General features: G+C 40.0%; 1 protein-coding gene across 1 annotated transcript; it reads right to left on the bottom strand.

Moving 5' to 3' along the window:
• Positions 1 to 326: 326 nt before the first annotated feature.
• EED (embryonic ectoderm development) lies at positions 327 to 17,727 on the bottom strand. The gene is made up of 12 exons (XM_064720020.1): positions 17,343 to 17,727; positions 14,413 to 14,565; positions 9,066 to 9,158; positions 8,076 to 8,141; positions 7,260 to 7,385; positions 7,060 to 7,141; positions 5,409 to 5,500; positions 4,415 to 4,548; positions 3,204 to 3,309; positions 2,276 to 2,434; positions 1,655 to 1,728; positions 327 to 656 (listed from the first exon to the last, which is right to left on the bottom strand). Exons 1-12 carry the CDS (start codon positions 17,460 to 17,462, stop codon positions 530 to 532), a joined length of 1,332 nt encoding a protein of 443 aa, XP_064576090.1. The 5' UTR covers positions 17,463 to 17,727; the 3' UTR covers positions 327 to 529.
• Positions 17,728 to 18,504: the final 777 nt, after the last annotated feature.

The raw sequence follows: 18,504 nt of genomic DNA, 5'->3' as shown, positions 1-18,504 counted from the left end.
TGGCAAGAAGCAGATTCCAGTTTGAGATTACAAAAGATTAAATCAATTTCAATCTGCAACTAACTTAAAGAATGAGTTCAAAGTATTTTTAGGAATTGTTTAACAATGTTTATATTATATTCTTAAGAGTAGCATTTTCTTTGTGTTGTCCCTGAATTAAACCTTCATTAGGTTTTATAAAGAAAGGCACAAAATACAACTGCAAGCATAAATATACAAAACTTCTAGCAAGTTGACATACATTCATGTGTTAACTCTAACAAAGAAATTTCCTAGGCCATAAGTGAAAGCTTCTTGTGGGAAATAATTAATATGGACAATTCAGAAAACTTTACAAAAATACTTCTTTTTATTAAAAGCAGCAATTTCAAGCAGAACAATACAGAGAATGTAAACATCACTAAGTCCAGCTCCAGCCTGCTGAACCTTCAAGAGAGTCTACACTAAATGCATCTACTGTACTAGCATGTTAACAGACTATATTATAATTTGAAAATATATTTTCTTCTATGAATTAAGAAAAAGTACTTTATCGTAATCTGTCCCAGCGCCAGATACTGGCATCATCACACACAGCTATAAGGATACTGCTGTCCCTGCTAAAACTGGTCTGTCGGATGGCAGCAACACATTTAGGGTGAGTAAGAGTTGTACACCTAGAAAGCAAAGAAAATATTCAGCTGCAGTGTTAAATCTTCCTACTACATTATGGAGCACAGTTTCAGTAATCCCTTATTTATGTGACCCAGGAGGAATTGAAGGCAACAGGATTATGGCCTTCACGGTGTTTTTGTATTCCAGATGAGGACTTGGGACAGCAGTTTCCTATGCACCCACAGTTGGTTCTCATCCACCCAATTTTTATTGAAGCAAAGACTGAAAGCTTATTGAATCACATTATTTAGGACTTCATAATCAGTGTTATTTCATAGGGTTAAGAATGAAAAATCAGAATCATGTGATTAAAGACTGCTGCACTACCAGGAACTTTATACATTAATGTATTCATTTATACATATTTACATGAATTATATCTATAAATATATAAAGATATGTATAATATATCATATAGGGTATATAAAAATAAAATGCATAAAGTATTTATATATACAGTATATATCCATTTTATATACAACATTTTTTGGGAGTGGCTTTGGGGCCTTTTTTTGTGTTCAGGCTTTTTTTGCATTTGTATGTTTACACACATATATACGTACCTATATGTATCTAAGAGACATGCTGTGAAATTGCCTGGCAGCACAAGTGAGGAAGTGGAAAGCCACAGTGTTTTCTCCACACTGTGCTCATAGCTCACCTTCACACCCTCCTTTTTTACTCCAGCACATCTTCTCCTAATAGCTTTGCAAAATTTCCACCCAATTAGCAAAAACTCTGTGAGAAATAAATTGCTTTTTACTGTATCTATGCATGGCAGGCAGCACAATCCAACTGGGACCTCTTGACATTAATAAAATATAATTTATAAATCAGTGAGATAAAATAAACATTAACCTTGAGGGGCTCACAATGTTTATTTCCCTACTAATTATAATGGAAAGTAAGTAGTACAGTAAAGAATTTCTCTATAATCAGGAAACAAAAAAGAAAAAGACCCCAACTCTCTGTCTTAGCAAAAACAAAATAAAGTACTCACTTGGCTTTATGTGGATCCTCTATTTCTAAATCCCAAACATAAAGTTTGCCAACCTGATTGCCCAGAGCAAGCATCTTAAAAAGAAAGCAGAGGATAAAGAGGTTTTAAAATACTCCCTCAAAGAATAAAGTCAGACATTTATAAAGGCTCTAGGGCTGATAAATTGTGTGTGAACATTTAAACATGAATGACTTAACAAGTTTGTTGGAGGAGTCAAAAAGGCTGTAGAACAATCTCTGCAGACAGGGGATGAAGACATCAGGAAACTTATTTCTGGTGGATAATTAGTATTTCTTTTATGGAGTTTTTTCCCACAGGTAGAACCCAGAATGAAAAATCTGGAGCTCTTCACTTGTAGCAGAGTACAGCTGTAGTAGGAATTTTGCTTTTTAAGTATAAGCTGCTTACCCACACATCCTGACAGGTGACAAAATTCTCAGCACACTCCCCAAAATCATTTGATACAAGATAATAATTTAATTTGCAGGTTCATATAATGTCCCTTACAGCAAACCATTCTGTTTCTCAAATATCACATGAACCAAGACCCTTCCTATACCCATAAACATGTAACCAATGAAAAGCTACACACCTTCAAATACAGCAAAGTCAGACACATACCTTTTGCCAGAAATCCATTGAAAATCTCATGTACCATATGTCACACTGGCTGTAGTCAAATCTCCCAAGAATGGTCACATTTGACTCACTGGGCTTGATTTTATCAATATCATCTTCCATCTTGCCAGGCTTCCAGCAAACAATGGCATTTTCACAAGACTGGTGTGAAACAAAGAAAAGAAAAATCACCTGTAATTTATACTGCAGAATCAGTCCAACTAGAAGCAAACATTTCATCTCACATCTTCCCCAATGACACTATGAAAAGCAGAACTGAAAATCTCACCTCTGCCCTTAGATCACAGCCACATCACCAATAACAGTCACTGTCCATCGCTGGCAACCCGATGCCCTCCCAGCTTTGCCGGGGAATGGGGCTGCAGGGGCCCTCCCTCACCCGCTTCAGATGGAGAGCCCAGATGGCTCAAACACAATTTCACAAGCAGCCTAAACATACATTGGTTTGGGCATTGTTTACCCAATCCCTTTGACCAACAGGTTGGTGCACTCACCAATTGCTGGCATCAAGGCAGGTGGACTGCCTGCTTTAATAGCTGCAAGCCAATGTTACAAATGGACACAACACGTAAATCAAAGTTACTCCATTATGGTTACTCCTCATCTTACTCTTTAGCAGGATCCCAAAATAGTATCTAGAGATTCCCTTTCCATATGTTCTGTGCAGATCCTGGTAAGCCAGAAACCCTTTATTTGTAACAGAGTACATCTGTAGTAACATTTTGCTTTTTAAGTATAAGCTGCTTACCCACAGATCCTAACAGGTGACAAAATTCCCAGCACAGTCCACAAAATCATTTGACACAAGATAGTAATTTAACCTAAGATCCACAAGCTAATAAAATTTCTAAGGTGTAGGATCCTCAGGACCAACAAATAAATGTAACATAGCTGAAAAATGCAGCATTACCTTGGAAAGAATTAGGTCTCCCAGCCACCGTACACAGTCAACATAGTTTCTATGTATGTCTCTTGTAGAAAAGTCAGGAAAGTGAATTTTCTGGGAAACAAAAGGCCTATGGAGAAAATTGCCAAGTGAGGTTCAGAAAAATAAATGCAGAAGCACAAGTGTAATTTTTAATAACCAGTTTTAACATATTTCAATGTTAAAAGAACAAGCCCAGCTTTTAAACAGTTTTATAACAAAGTAGATTTTGTATGCAGCTTGTTTTTCTTTTTAATAGTAATAGAACAGTCCTTGTTTTCATCCTCATTCCTAATGAAATAACTTAGTTTCTCATGTAAAAGACTGTGCAGAGATAGTGCTGAGTAAAACTACTCCTTCAGATGCTGAATACAATGCCTGTCACCAAATACTTCAAGAACTAATTAAAGCTCAGTCTTCCTGATGCTGCTGCTGCAACATCCAAATTGTTAAACACAAATGCACACTTAAAAAAAAAAAAAATCATCATTTTAAAAAAAGCACGCTAAAAAGCATCATTTAATATTTGGTAACATTACCAAAAAAAGCCAGAGTATTTTCACAGCTAGTCTCATTGCTGAACATGTTCACTGTGTTTTAGACTCTTCAATTCTCTCAATGGTTTAACTGGAAGTTAAGATCAAAAAGTTGAAGAACTTCATAAAGAAGGATTTATCTATCATGTATCTAATTGTTATGTTTACTTGAAAATTTACTCATAGCTGAGGTCAAACCAGAGAATGATGAAAATTAAAGTTATTACTATGTGAATGGTTTTTTCCCCACCCCAAAGTAAAATAATACACAATAATTAGCTACTCAATATAAGATTATTTGATGCATTTAATTACACAGATTTGATTCCCTTCTAGAAATTTTGAGATGAGATGATATGAAGAAAAGATACTGACATCTTGAAATGCATGAAATACAAGCCTTAAGATAATAATTTTAGATATTTTCTAGTCTAGGAAATAAGAAATAATTGAGATATTTAAAAATAAAAAATTTTGGGACTTTGAATCAGAATTCAATAAAATTCCAGTGAAGCAAACAACAATAAGACACACAATCTAGTGAGATTCAGCATCCACATCACTACCCAAAAACTCCCAACATGAAAAGGAATTAACCTGGACTGTTGATAGGAGTATTCATGTGTTGTAAAGACAGACAAGGAGATGAAGACTACATACCTGTTGGTTTTGTTTGGGTTGTACTCATAAGACTCTTTGATAGCATTAATCATTCTCTTTGAATTAATTCTCCAGAGTTTTAGAGAGTGATCCATCCCACAGGACATGATTTTTTCACCAAGAAGATCGTAATCCTATGTATATAAAATAATTTTGAACATTCCCACTCTAGGCTGCATTATATCAACTCAGATTTTATTCCATCATTTCCATCAAAACAGCATTTTATGCATAGAGCATGCAATAAAACTGAATATTTCAAATAGAAAACCACTAAGAATGTAATCCAGCTCACTGCAAAGCAGCACAGCATCTTAATTATTATATTTAGTCTCTCTCAAGAAAGAGAGACACATTCAACAGCACTGAGAGTGAATCTACAGCTAGTTCTCCTCCTTCACTAAGTTCCCTAGGAGCAACTTTGGCAGAATTCCAGGGCTACAACATGGGTGATCAATACAGTGTCAGGTTTCCTCCAGATGCACCCCTCACCTTTCACAACAGGTCAGATAACAGGAATGGAAAGAGTTCTTAAGAACAGCATATTAAAAGTTAACTATTCTAGTTGATGTTTGCTGGGTACCAGTGTCTGTTCACAGCCACTGAAAAGCAATTTAACTCAAACAACTTCTTTCCTTCAGCACCATGTCTCTCCAGGTTTATTTGCTTATGCTGCTTTGACTTGATGAGAACTCAAGACCTTCAAAAGTGGGACCATCATGAAATGTTTTTACTCTTTCTAGCCCCACTGAGCCCTATTTTGCTCACTTCTAGGCTGCACTGTGAGTAAACCAGCTACTGAAACACACAGATCCTGTCTATAAGAGGTGGCCACATCAATCAAACCACCTGACATTTAAAGCTGTCTATCCCCTTAAAACAGTATTTATGCACTTCCAGGTGGTTATTTTAAAGTAAACAGTGCCCAAAAGGATAGGAAGTTGCTTACTACCCTTTTTAAATCTAAATCACTGCCCCACAGTCTTCCACTTACTGCACTTAACACCTCATCCCTGTGCCCTTCTACTCCTCCAAATATTGCAACCAGCGTGTCTGTCTGGATGTTCCACAGTCTCAATGCATGATCTATAAAGAACAAATAGAATTACATGCTGCTTTTTATATGCACATTTGAATAATATATTTCAGCTTAATCACTTTGAGTAACAGGTGTTTAGGTCAACATCAAAAATGCACTTAATTCTTCTTTTTTTGTTAGAAACAAAAGAACTGCATTAACTGAAATTGCTATTATAACTAACTTGCTGTTAAAAGTAATCCTGTAATTGAAAAAATGTGCCCACCCCCTTCCCTAGGGAAAGTTTCTAGCAAAAAAACACTTGGATCTTTAGATCATCCAAAAAGCAAAGGAAAGTCTGATCTGACAAACATGCTCTTAGTCAGTCATAAGAACAATTTTATGTATCAAAAAATGCTAGAATTCCTTTCTGCCATTCTAATCAACTTTCAGAAAAGTTGTGATTTTCCATCCTATAACTTTTAGGACATTATTCTTGGTGGACCACAGACAGTAAGAGAGAGAAAAGCTGTTTACATAAATAATATGTAGTCTAAAGTCAAATTAGACTAATCCACTTACTTGAAGAAAGTTTTAACAATTTCTAATGAAGAACCTCTAGTGTATCTCCCATTTGGAAATGGGAACCTCTAGAGTATTTCCCTGTTGGATTCCACAAGTACATTGCATTGAATTACAGCAACACCCAAAATCCCGGAAGGGAAACAGGTGGCCACGCAGTCCCAAATGTTTTCCTCCCTTTTTAATAATCTCTCAGCCAAGCAGTTCTAACAGCCCAAATATTCTCCTGCCTTGTGCCTTCTCAGCAATAGCACCTGGTCCAGAGATTGCACATTAAAACTTTTAGTACTATGGCTGATGTCAAAACATTATTACAAAGAGAACCTAAAAAAATACACAGCAAGTGGATGTTTACAGACCCACAGCACCACATTGACCATTACAAGCATGAGAGAGCTTCCCAACTCCTGTTCTCATGCAGCTTCATCAGTAAGTTCAAATATACTAAAGTCAAAAGTCCCCTTAAGTGAATGTTTCCAGCTCAAAAATTCCTGAAGGCTACCTCCTTGTGGCAGATCATTCCCTTACTTAACAGAACAGTCAAGATCAGGAAGTTTTAACTGTTAGAATTTTCTGGACAAGCCCATAAGACACTACACCAAAAACTTCCTTTACTAAAATGCTTTTTACACAGAGTCCAATTAAAGTTCCCAAGCAACAGACAATCCAAGCTTTTCCCCATGAACAGGATGGTGAATGCTGTCTGCAACGTTAAGAGGTCCCCACTAGATGGCAACGTGATTCAACAACTGAAAAAACTTGAATTAACTGTCAGAAAGCAAAGAGCAAACCCAAGGCTCAGGATTCTTCTTTCCTAAAAAGCAGCACTATTCACAATCCCTTTGCACCATAGCTGGAGTTATGGTTGTAGGCCATGGATTTAGTAAGTATAAAATATATAGCCATGTAAAAGCATGATTTGCTCTCAACTTTCAAAGTGAACTTGTTCAGTGCCATTCATAAAAAAAAAATTCATGAAGGTTTTTGGCAACTCCAATCCAAAGTATCCCCATTTACACAAAAAAGAACAGAGGTTTTGCCTCACCTTTGCTTACAGATAAAAGAAGATTTGGATCTCTTGGATGGAATTTCAATTCATTGATTGCATTTCCATGGCCCACGTAGTGCTGGGATAGAATTCAGAGACCAAGTTACCATTTCTCCTCATGCTTACATGTACTTAGAAGAAAAAAGTGTCATACCTTACTAAAACACAAGCTGTATCTTAAAGTTGTGAACACTCACCTTTATGCACTGCATTGTAATGGGATTAATTATCCTAATAATACCCCTGGATCCTGCCACAGCCAGAAGAGGATGGCTTGTATTGCTATCATATGTCCATGCACAGGTATAGAAATTTTCATCTGCCTACAATGCCTCAAGTTAAGGATCACAGAACAAACAGGAGATTTTTTTTTTTTAAACAACATTTTATTTTAAACAAACCTGTAGCTATTTTATCTAAGTGCCCAGGAGTCTCTGCTGGATCCAATAAGAAAAAAACATGCATTCAGTTGTACACCTGTAAATACCAACAACATCACCTTTTCCACAGATGTTGATTTCCTCACTTCTGTTCCATAACATAAAAGGAACACCTTCTCTTTCATAGCATCACCTTTGATTGGGAATAATGAATCATGACCAAGTTCACAAGTTAATGACTTTTGTACTGCAAACGATCAACACAAATTATTAACACTTCAGAGCATGAAACACAATTCTTATGCTTTAATGCCAGTTTTAATTCACAGGGAAACACTGTAAAGCAGGGAAACATTATACAAATATTAGTGTTGGGAAGATTAAACTGATGGAGAATCAGTTTTCAAATATTTTCATACAGTCTGGTCCCTGAGTCTGCATTTTTAACATTTTTTCAATAGGAGGGATTCTAGGATGTGGGAAAGAGGCAAGACTTGGACCTAACATAAAGAATGCACCACATGAGCAAAGTATTAAATCACAGACAAAATATTTTCATGTTTTTTCCTCCAAAGCCTCTTGATTTTTCATAAAGAAGAAGCAAACACATGGGTATTTAACTTAAAAGGATACATCAGCATCCACATAAGACTGCAACAGACGGATTTCTCCTTGGGAATGACATTCATATAAAGTAACCTGGAGAAAAAAAAAAAACCAAAAATAAGAAGTGGGAGAGACTGCTGCTTAGTTGTATCATTTCAAAAGGAAATCACAGGCACCCATCTATTGACTGCCTGATGGGGAGAGGTAGAGTGCCTCTATGGTTTAGATTTCATCCATCATCCATTTGTTTACCATGTGGAAATGGTTTGATAAAAGAATGCCCACAGCAGCTTCATTAAAGCACCATTCCAGGACTTGTCAGCTGTCCTTCCCAGATATTGAAGTCTATTATTTGAATTGCCTTAATAAGATAAATCCTTGCTGGAATTAATTACTGCAGTTATCTCTAATGTGACTTGCTCTTGTAATGAGTCATTGATACCTTGCTTAAACTTAGTGTTTCTGGTGACTTGCCAGGCAGAACAAACCTAGAAATGAAACACTTCTTATTTATTCACAACACTTGCATAAAATGCACTTCTCAGGGGTTATTTTCAAGACTGAAATGACATCAAACATTGTTCAGAGGAAGTCTATAAATTCCCTCCACACAGGCCATGAATTTAGCTACTGAGCTGGCTGGCATCAGCCAGCCGCTGTTGCAGACAGTTCTCATCCTGTATATATGAGTACATTACTGTTAGATAAGAATATTTATGAAGAGTAATTTTATTGAGAAGATACATTTAAGCACCTCTCTTCCTTATCCCATATGCATACTTCCGTAAGACTTTTCTCTTTATTCCATAGGTTAATTACCAAACAGCTAACATGACTTCATGGAACAATCCAAAGGATGCAGCTCTCCCAGATAACAGATGCTACAGATCTTAGAAATGCATCTGTTTATATTAAGTATTGCATGTCCATACCAAACACAGGTAAAGGGATTGCTTGGAAACAGGAATGCATGCAGAACCACACAGAAGGGCGTATGATGAAAAACAGATTACTCACTCTGTTGCTGCCTACAGTGGCAAAAACAAGAGGATCACCTTCTTTACTGTGCCAGTTAAACTGGACTCCAAACAGAGGCTGGCCATGGTCCTCCTATATGTGTAAAGTAAGTTTAGAGATTAAAAACCCAACAAAACCCACAAGCATATCATTGCTGTGAAATTCAACAGTTTCATTGACAATTTTCCCTCCTCAAACTAATGGGTTCACAGCCAGTACAATTTTAGACAGTGAACAGTTAACAGTCATAGTTTTGTAACACCACACTTTAACTTGGCCATCTTAAAGGGAGGTTAAAGGAATATTCTGACAAACACACCCCTCCCTTTTCCTTCTCTACCAACCTTTTAAAAAGTAAATGGGAAAAACTGTTGTCTCAGTCATGCCTAGAAGCTGGCAGAACTCCCAAGCTGTATTTGCAGCTCTAGTATTTTGGTTTACAATTTTCAGTAAGGCAACCTCTGCATCTAAGGTCATTTTCTATCATAATTACTTATACACAAGGATTTGCAACTTCACAGAGAAGAATTACCAGGAGAGAGAAGAATTATATTGGTATAAGGATGGAAAACAGCCACATTTCACTATTACATTACAGTTAGGTCTTGTAACTTTGTCACAGACACAAGGAACTCTCTCCAGTGTGTCACAATACTGCTACAAAGTTCATGTCTACAAAATGTTTTCAGATGTTTTACAAACAGTTACCAGAGAAATGCCAAGTATTATTTTTATACAACTTACATCAGTTTGAGAGAAAAAAAAAAGGAGGTATGTTTATGAATTGTGATGAATATGGTGGTGCTTGTTAATAATTGATAACAGTATTTTGGCCTGTCCTGACAGGATGTTTTCAGCAAGAATAATGTTCATTAAAGTGCCTCCCCACAGGGGACTGTCTGGGACAGCGCAGGCAGGAAGGAAGTGTCTCATGATGGCTGTTCAGCAGCCTTCAAATGGCAGCACTTCAGAGACAACACCAGAAGTACCAGCCCTGGCAGCTCTGGCCTATCCAAAACCAAAGAATAAATTCGAGGAGGGGGTGTGAGTAGGGAGTCTAACACTCCTTAGTAAAAGAAAAGGAAAGGAAGTGTGGAAAAATTTTAAATAGCATTATTTACTGACAAAGGCAGTATCTGTTATTAACAGAAGTAACTAGAAGAGCTAGAAAGAGAAAGCAGAAAATCTTTCAGAGATTAAGGCCCTCCTGCAATTCTTAAGAGAGATAACAACTTCCAAAGCTCAATACAGATTAAAAAGAATTGTTCAAAGCTTAACTCAAAGTATTACCCATCATAACACAAAAGCACAAACTAATGGCTTCATGAGATGAGGGATATAGGATATTAAGAAAGGGAAAAGTAGCAGGGTTCTTAGTAACCCCAGGACAGAAGGAAAAAGCAGGAATTCAGTATCTGCAAAGTATTACAGTTGAAATAGAAATAAATAATGAGGAAAGCCATAATATTGCATACACATGGCCACGATTTTTTTGTGTGCAATACATTTATTAATTTTACTTTTTAGCAAGAAATTTATTAATTTTACTTGGTAGCCTAAAATTTTAAGTGTATTTATTTCTTGTTTGAAGAGAATGGCTGAGAAATCAAACTGAAAATGCTTAATAAAGTTTTTCCACTAATAATAACAACTTGGTTTCAAATTCCTGCCTGAAGGAGTTCCTGCTGCTGAACAGTGAGTGCTTCTGACATATCACATGAAGATAATACAGGTAAAATGCATGGGCTCCCACTGCTTTATTACAGAGATATATTAGCAGGTTTTGCATTTGTTTTTCTGGAACAACCTTCCTCTCTGTTATGTGCCCTGTTTCTGATAAATTTAACAAAACATGGAAAGTGAAAAGCCGTATGTTTTTCACCCTCAAGACAGGATATTTTTCCAGCATATGCTGCAGTAAGTTTCTGATTTTCTAGGCAGGACCCAGACAAAGGTGATAAGTAGAGATATATAACAGAGTGCTACACTGTTTCCATATTTTTATACTTGAGTACATACCTAAAGTATTTTGCAAGCTTTTTCAAAGAAAACCTATTTCCCTGGAAAAAATTACTCTGCAAGACAAAGGTCTTTAGTCTACTTACTTCACCCACACTACATTTCTCACACCAAGTGCTACAATCTCCAGGAGCCTGACCGTACATATTGCAGTTTTGCTGGTGTTTGATGGATGAAGCAGCCAGGCAGAGGCTCCTGCAGGAAGATACCAGGGTATCTGCAGCAGCTCTGCTCCTATTTAAACTCCTAACATCCCCAGTGGTCAGAGACAGCACATAGCTATTTTGAAAATACTTGTCTGCTCTAATTTTTGTCCCAAGTGCTAAACAATGAAGGAGATTTTCCAAAACATTGTATTCTAGGTGCCGTACACGATGGTTATACTCAGATGCCAAGTATGTGACACAAATGTGACACTGGTTTGTACCGACAGAAGTGACCCAGATACCCGTCCAGAAGTGAAATTGTGAAATGCCATCTTGTCCCTGCTATGAATAAAGGGCACGAAACCCAAAGTACCCAGGTTCTTCATGCACTAGAGGAAGAAGGCAGAGAAGAAAACAGACCTATTGCTACAAAAGCAAATAAATAAACAATCAATAATGAATTCCAGCCTTACTCACTCAACACCAACTTGGGTTCAATCAAAGAGTAAGATCACACCTGGTTTTAGACAGAAAGCAGCGAAGTCATTACGATGGCAAAAATAATCCCCTGCATGAATGCCTTTTAATCTGTGTCACCCACACTGCCAGTGGGGAACCAACAACCCACACGTGCATTTCCAGTTCCCAGAAGTGGAAGTGAGCCATTGTGGGCAGTGGGTGTAGTGACATTTCGTTTCCATTACACACCAACAAGCTAGAATTCTGCATGGCATTGCATACTGGTTCCCAGCTCAGGGGACAGCAAGGAGAAGCTGAGACAACACCAGGCTGCTTAGAACTTAAGCACACACCCTAAGCAGAAGTAAAGGGTAGGGAAAATAATTGCATTGCTTTAAAGGGGGCACAACAAAGCAAAATATACACAGTTTTCTGCCAAATCATCTATCAGCAAGATATAGATGGATATATGAGGATGTGCAACTGTGCTAGCTGTTAGCTGTATATGCTCATTTATAAACCCTATTTCCATTCAGTCCACAGAAAGCAAAGATTTCTCAGTACATTTTACAAGTAACTTAGTACTTCATAAAGAAAAAAGGCATTTTTTTATTTCCTGACATTTTCCAAGATTTTCCATTTTTTCTCCATTATTTTTGTTTTCCTGATGCTTAAATTTCACCCAAAATAACTCCCAAAGTAGTGTTTAAAACACATATTTAGCAAGCACTGAGTTTTTCAGGCTGAGTCATAACCATTTAACACTCAAAGCAGACAGTAATGGCCATATTTGTTTCCCAAAGGAAAAAACTAAAAAATAAAATAAGATGGGAAAACCAAAAGTACAAAAGTGGAAAAACATGTAATTTATACACCTCTAAAGAATCCTTGAATCATGTTGACCCTTCATTAACTTCAATACCTGCATCTTACAGCACAGTTCAAAATCATATAAACTAGGGGATATATGATATGGTACTCAAAGAGTCAGAAGTGTCTTTCTAAACCCACATACAACATTCAATCATTAGAGTTTTCTCCAGAGTCTCTGCAAAGTTAGTATGGAAGAGCAGGAGAAGGAAGAGAGGCTTCCTCAGTCATGAAGTAAAAAAACAAATTTGGCTGCTACCTAGTCTTCATCTTAACATGCACATCTCTTATTATTACCATTAATTTCTGACCAAAGAGAAACAGGGGAAAAAAGCTAATAATAATACCCCACTTAATTGAAATGCTACATTTACTCCCTCACAGCTTGATTCCACTTGCACAGGAATCTGTTCCCAGCCCTGATCCAAATCCAAGGAAGTCAGGGATTGCTTAGTTTCATAGCTTGGTCTTTTGGATCACCCTGCAGTAGGGTCCGGATTGACAGTGGGGTGAGGGAATGTTTTGTTTTCCCAGAAGACACTTGGAAAGTAGCAACCCTTTTTGTCTGCAGACAGAAAACAAGCATGAGTAACAAAGCTCAGAACCTGTTAAAAGTTTGGGTGTCCAAAGGCCTGTGTCTGCGTTTGAAGTATGACTTGAAGCTGCAAATAGCACCATCCGCGGGGGCGACTCACAGGAACTGCTGCCTACTTTGGTGGAATGAAACAACTTCCCTGCCTCCTACACCCTCAAAGGCATGGAGGCAATCTTTTACTTCAAGAACACAATAAGATCAATTTGTTTCCCAGATACCTTTGTCAGCGTAACTTCGTATCGCAATTTCTCCAGTGGCAAAGCTCATTTAGAAGGTTTCCATGCTCCAAACCTTTTATCCCCTCCCACTCAGGTACCCCAGTGTCTCACTACAGCAGCCTGAAGACAAAGCTCAGAAACGGAGCCACATCAGCACAGCTCCACAGTTAAGCATAGGGAGAATGAAAAAATACTCTTAGAGCAATTCTGCAGAAAATATCCACTGCTGAGCTACACAGATCCTCACAGAGCTTGCCATAACTCCCATCTTGCCACATAAATATCCCACACGAAGCAGAGGAATGAGCAAAAGAAGAACATCCTGACAGAGTAAAATAGTCATGGATAAGAAAACTTCTTCAGTTCACCGCAGTCTGTCACCAGTGCAGAGGAAAACAGCACTATGCTAAAAGAGCAGAACAAGGAGTAAAGACCATGAATCCACGTCTCTTAAAACCACCAGGTGTTACATGGGAAGACACATACTGCCTGAATCAGGTGCGAACACATGACCCCAACACTCACAATAAATTAACCAAATTGCACTACACAGTAGTTATGATATTGCCAGAGGATAGAAAATACCTGTTCTGGTTAAGTGTGAGGAAAAAGCTACTCTAAGACTGTTGGGTGGATTTGTTCTGCGTTTTTTTCAACACATAGAGAAATCTGAGCAGGTTCTGTGCTTTGCATGGAGTTGTCACAGGTTTTGTTTTAGTTCAATTTGTTTATCCAACTTCTTATATTTCACTAGCATCTACAGCTTCAATGAAATACATAATCATAGCATTGCACAGAACTTTGCAAACTACAAAAACAAGGTTAACTGCAGCACTATCTACTATTTCCTATTTCTCAGTATCCTTTTTCTTGAAAACTTCGGCTATTCCAAGCAAGAAAGGTAACTGCTTCAAATCAGCAGGAAACATAATTGCTTCCAGATATTTAAAAGTATCTAGCTTGAGGCTGTCTCACAGCCAACATTAACATTGCTGCCAGTAAGTGATGCCCAGCATTCCCTGAAGCCCATGCATACCTACCTTGAGGCTATTTACACATTTGAAGGAATATTTGCACTTCTTCGACTTCCATTTTCCTTTCCCCCAGCTTTTTCTTCCTGGTGCATTAGGAGTGTTTGTTGGCGTATCAGGGCGCTCGGTGTTAGTACCGCTCTCAATGCTGACAGCATCATCCTGAAAACATTCAGAATCACACAGAATGTCACAAAGAGATCATAACTGCTGCATACATTCAACTGATCTTGCAGCACTTGGCCTTTTCACTTCTTCTTGTCATTCATAAGAACAGATCTCCCAGGACTTGGTGTTATTTAGATTCATGCATTTTAATCTAATGCCAGCATAGTAGCATTCTTCTCTAGAAACAGAACATGAATCACATGAGGACTAATCCAAGAGGGAGAGATATGAACTGTGATCTAATGATGTTTCTTCAGAATACTGGTAGCTGCTCTCAAGAAAATGTCTAGAGATAAAGCAGCTGCTTCCCCTAGAAAACATCTTTGATCCAGATGAAATGAGTCTTTCTGAAGTAATGAAGAAGAGTTGCTTGTGTAAAAACATCAGGCTTGACCTTACCAAGAACCGAGCCATTCTGAGGCTTCTGTACTCACAGCACGGTTCAGCATCAACACCAGAAGACAAAGTCCCTCCTCTCCCTCCTACTCTTTTCCACAGACATTTACTTGTTTCCACTAAAAGCTAAATTCTGATCAGCTAACTAATTCAACTGGCCCTCTAACCATTAGCATAAGATAAGAATGGGGAAAATTGAAAAAAAAAGGGATACACAAAACACTCTGTCCAGCCGCTGAGATTTTAAATCAGCTTTGGACAATCAGCAGAAACTTCAAATTCCTGTGTGGTCTGACTGCAGGGCACTGGTTAAAAGGACACCTCCCTGCACCACCCATCACAGAGCACTTCACCTGCATTGTAACTGCCAGCTCTGTGCTTCTGTATGAGCACGTTCAGCTTGTTAAAAATCAACTTTTCCCATTTTTTCTGGCAAGATAGTCCATTCACTTTCCATCACACTTGTGGAGGGAAAACAACTCATCCCAGGCCAAGTAAATTCTATAACTGAATTAAGGAAGACAGAGGCAGACAACAGCCTGTCACTGCAGGGGATTCACGAAGCTGCATTAGAAACTGCACTAGGAATAAGGAATGAGGTCAACTGTAAACATTAATACACTGCTTCCCACCAAACATTCATTCTTTGTCCCAGTTTCATGTTTCTATTATCAGAAGCCTGAAGAGGTGTACTAGTCTTTGTTTGCCCAACAACTCTGAAAGACAGGACATTCAGAGGACAAAAAGGAGGAAAGATGCCACACAAGCCCAGTGTACTGCCCATATCTGGAATCATTTTCTTCACATTGGACCCCTAAAAGAGCCAACCCTCCACTAATATTCACAATCAATTTTACAGTTTTAAGTTTTCCTGTTTCTTCTCCTTTACCCTAAGAAAATTTCAGAGTTTGCCAAATTCTCATCTCCCAAGCACATTTGCCAGAACTTCAATACTTGACAAGACTGAAGTTTTCTCTGGACTAGACAGATACTGCCCACGTGAGAACACCAGGCAGCTGGTGTGGTGAACTATACCAGGTATCTGCAACTACCACATAACCAACAAACCTGCACACAGGACACCTGCAGAGCAAAACACACCCCTTCTCCAAATCAACACCACTATGTCAACTTTTAAACAGAACCCCCCATCTTGCAGGAGTAGTGGAGTCCAGTAACAGACTCTTGAAAAAGGAATCCCTTCACCATTGAGGTAACCCACAGAGAATCAGAGAATTGTATCATCAGAGTGGTTTGTGTTGGAAGGGACCTTAAAGATCTAGTGCAACCCACTGCCATGGGCAAGGACACCTTTCACTAGAGCAAGCTGTGTAGAGCCACATCCAGCCCGGCCTTAAACATCTCCAGGGATGGGGCAACCTATTCCACGCTCAGTGATAGCCTAAGACTGACAACAAATTAAGCCTGAATGTCTGTCACCAAATTACACTTGGATCTACGAATGCTGCTAAGCTACTAAAAAAACCCAAAGAGCAGCAGTGTGGAACATCTCAAACCTGCCTGTCACCTCACAAGCACCACTTCCAAAGGTTGTGGAGAATGTGGTCCAGATCCCTCACTTGCTGAAAAAGTGCAGAAAAAAAAACTTCCACACACTACAAAATACACACACCGTAACTGCACAACTCTCTCCACACCAGCATCTACATAAAGTGACTTCTTAGTACCTTAGGTTAAGTTTACCTTTCAGATATAAAGTTATTCTACATCAATCACATTACCTTTGCTCTGAGCACTAGAATTTCACCTAACTTAGAGACTACAGACCCCATCCCTGCTGCCTTCTGCCGGGAGTAGTTTACGAGCACCATCTCCTACTCCTCATTCACCAAAAGCTGCACACATAAACTTATGCTTCATGTTACTCTACAACGTGACAGTGAAGACACACAATGCAAAACTGCAAGAAAGACGGAAAATGCTGCTGGTTTACAGGGAAAATAAAAAAAAAAAAAAAGTCTGATGGCTTGAAGCAGAGTTCGAGACAGAGCCCGCTCGCAGTCTGGGCCTCAAATCCACCTTCACCCACGTGGAGGCAAAGCGGGAGTCTCTCCCCCAGACCCTCCCCGGTCTCTCCCACGGGGGCCTCCCTCCGGCGGCCCCGAGGGGCGGCCACCGAGCCGAGACGGGCGGGCTGAGACCCCTTCTCCCCCTGCCCCGCTCCCGTCCGGGATACACCCGAGGGGTCCCGGTGGCCGATGTCCCCTCACAGCGGGGCCGGAGGGGGGGGGCGGCCCCTCCTCCCTCCGCGCTCCCGCCCGCCCCCGGCGCGAGGCCCCGCGCCCGCCGCGCGCGCGCGCGCTCCCGCCGCACCAGCCCCCCACCCGTGCCGCCTCCCCCTCGCCCGGCCTCACGTTCTCGTCGCCGGACAGGTCCCCGGGGTTACTGTTCTCGTCGCTGCTCAGCTTCTGCTTCTTCGCCGGCATCTCTCCCGCCGGTGCCGCCGCCGCCGGGGCTTCTCCCCGCTCAGACATCTTCCCCGCCCCCCACCCACCGCCACGCAGCCGCAAAGCGCGGACGGGGAGGTCGGAACGGCTGTGCCGTAAAGCGGGCGCGCTGGCCGGGCCGGAGCGGGCTGGCCGGGGGAGCAGCGCCTTTCCCGCCGCTGGAAAATCGTCTTTCCCGCCTCTGGAAACGCGCCCTGCCCGCCGCCCCGGGCGCTCGGCTGGCGGCGGAGACCCCGCTCGTCCTGGGGGCTCAGCCGGGAGCGAGCCCGCGTGGTCACAGCGTGGCGGCGCCTGGCCGGCGCTGCCTGCAGCCCGAGCACGCGTGCGATGGAGAAACAAACAGCCGCTTTCGCCGCGGGTGTCACCCACCTCTCTGTCCTTCTTTTCTTGTGCCCACAGGGGTTTGCTGGGGTTGGGGTGTTTTTGTTGTTGTTGTTGTTTTTTTGTGGTTTGTTTGTTTGTTTGTGGGTTTTTTTTGTATTCTCTTGCTCCACAGAAGTCCTTCAGTCTGCAAATAGTGTTTCCGGATAAGAAAGGCTCTTCTCTGCTTCCTACTTCTGTACTCTCCGGCAAGCTCCTTCTGCAGCTATAAATTAAATAACTGCACTTGCAGGTTTTTGTTTGTTCATTTAGTTATTGGCAAACCACAGGTCCCGGAGTCATAATAGTTATGAAGAGTAAAAAAAAAAAACCAAACCCAACCTTCTAACAATGGGGAAAAGTAATCTGCCCACAGGCACAGCATCTTATCTGCTATACTTGTAGAGGCAGAAACAAGTCTTTTCTCCCTGAGGGAGACATTCCAGTGTCAAAAGAGCTTTGAGGGCAGTGACAGAAGTGAACCATGCCTTGTGTATAAAATATAATCTCACATGAACTTCAGAGATAAAGAGGAAGAAGAGATATGCTTCAAATGGTACATGTTCTATAGCAATAAATTAGCAATAAACAGTCTCAGTTCTGCAGAAATGTAAGCTCCAATGAAGCTTTACACAACATATAGCAAAAGGTGGTAGTTTACAAGTAAAAGCCCTCCGTAGGTCTGTGCTGTTAAGATTGAGGTTTTGTT

This window comes from Zonotrichia leucophrys, chromosome 1 (assembly GCF_028769735.1).
Source record: "Zonotrichia leucophrys gambelii isolate GWCS_2022_RI chromosome 1, RI_Zleu_2.0, whole genome shotgun sequence".
Lineage (NCBI taxonomy): Eukaryota > Metazoa > Chordata > Aves > Passeriformes > Passerellidae > Zonotrichia > Zonotrichia leucophrys.
The sequence above is the reverse complement of the archived record's forward strand: the minus strand, read 5'-3'. Positions and strand labels throughout refer to the sequence as shown.